The following is a 1458-nucleotide window of genomic DNA, read 5'->3' as shown; positions in this document are numbered from 1 at the left end:
GGGGTAGAAAACCCTAATATTGAAACACAGTCCTTTTCAAGATATCTTGCACCATGGGAATAACAAATAAGCAATAAATAATGATGATATAATTGCATTTTAAGGAAGCACACGCTGAAGAGGACGGCGGCTGGTTCGGGTGTATCAAATCTGATCTCAGCGGTTGAAGAGCGCGACGCGGGACTTCAGCGCGTGTTTCGCACACAAACCTCAGAATGCCAGGTTTAGGTTGTAGATTTTATCAACACAAATTTCCTGAGGTGGAAGATGTAGTGATGGTAAATGTAAGATCCATTGCTGAAATGGGGGCTTATGTCAGCTTGTTGGAGTACAACAACATCGAAGGCATGATTCTTCTTAGCGAATTGTCCAGAAGGCGTATCCGTTCTATAAACAAACTCATTCCAATTGGCAGAAAATGAATGCGTGGTTGTCATTAGGGTGGACAAAGAAAAAGGATATATTGATTTGTCAAAAAGAAGAGTTTCTCCAGAGGAAGCAATCAAATGTGAAGACAAATTCACAAAATCCAAAACTGTTTATAGCATTCTTCGTCATGTTGCTGAGGTGTTAGAATACACCAAAGATGAGCAATTGGAAAGCCTATTCCAGAGGACTGCCTGGGTCTTTGATGACAAGTACAGGAGACATGGATATGGTGCCTATGATGCATTTAAGCATGCAGTCTCAGACCCATCTATTTTGGATAGTTTAGATTTGAATGAAGATGAACGAGAAGTACTCATTAACAATATTAATAGTCGTTTGACCCCACAGGCTGTCAAAATTCGAGCAGATATTGAAGTGGCTTGTTATGGTTATGAAGGCATTGATGCTGTAAAAGAAGCCCTGAGAGCAGGTTTGAATTGTTCTACGGAAACCATGCCCATCAAGATTAATCTAATAGAGCTCCTCCTCGGTATGTGATGACTACAACAACCCTGGAGAGAACAGAAGGCCTTTCTGTCCTCAATCAAGCTATGGCTGTTATCAAAGAAAAGATTGAGGAAAAGAGGGGTGTATTCAATGTTCAAATGGAGCCCAAAGTGGTCACAGATACAGATGAGACTGAACTTGCAAGGCAGCTGGAGAGGCTTGAAAGAGAAAATGCAGAAGTGGATGGAGATGATGATGCAGAAGAAATGGAAGCCAAAGCTGAAGATTAACCTTGTTGGAAACAGAGTCCAATTTAAGGAACACAGAGCAGCCCTGCCTTCTGGCTGTAAACCCTAGACTCGAAAGTTTTCCAGTATTGAAAACTTCAAAGCTAAATATTTTTTATTTCCAAGTATTTAAATGTTCTAACAGACCAGAACATGAAATGCCCTCTTAAATTTCAGCTGTTTTCACACAGTAGCTCCAACACATTGAGCAATTTTTAAGAGAGTGGCCTAATTTCACTAGAGACAAATCTTTAGGAACAGTCCTAGAATTGGGCTTGTGATTTCCATTTCCGAT

The 1458-nt window shown here is 40.5% G+C and overlaps 1 protein-coding gene across 1 annotated transcript; it reads left to right on the top strand.

Annotated features, from left to right (window-relative positions):
- Positions 1 to 110: 110 nt before the first annotated feature.
- LOC105815896 (eukaryotic translation initiation factor 2 subunit 1-like) lies at positions 111 to 1452 on the top strand. The gene is given in 3 exon segments (XM_012651154.1): positions 111 to 416; positions 418 to 906; positions 909 to 1452. Coding segments are annotated over 3 exon segments (948 nt in total). The 5' UTR covers positions 111 to 215; the 3' UTR covers positions 1167 to 1452.
- Positions 1453 to 1458: the final 6 nt, after the last annotated feature.

This window comes from Propithecus coquereli, unplaced genomic scaffold (assembly GCF_000956105.1).
Source record: "Propithecus coquereli isolate 6110/MARCELLA unplaced genomic scaffold, Pcoq_1.0 Scaffold35, whole genome shotgun sequence".
Classification (NCBI taxonomy): Eukaryota; Metazoa; Chordata; class Mammalia; order Primates; family Indriidae; genus Propithecus; species Propithecus coquereli.
Note: the sequence above shows the minus strand (reverse complement) of the source record. Positions and strands in the feature narration are given on the sequence as shown.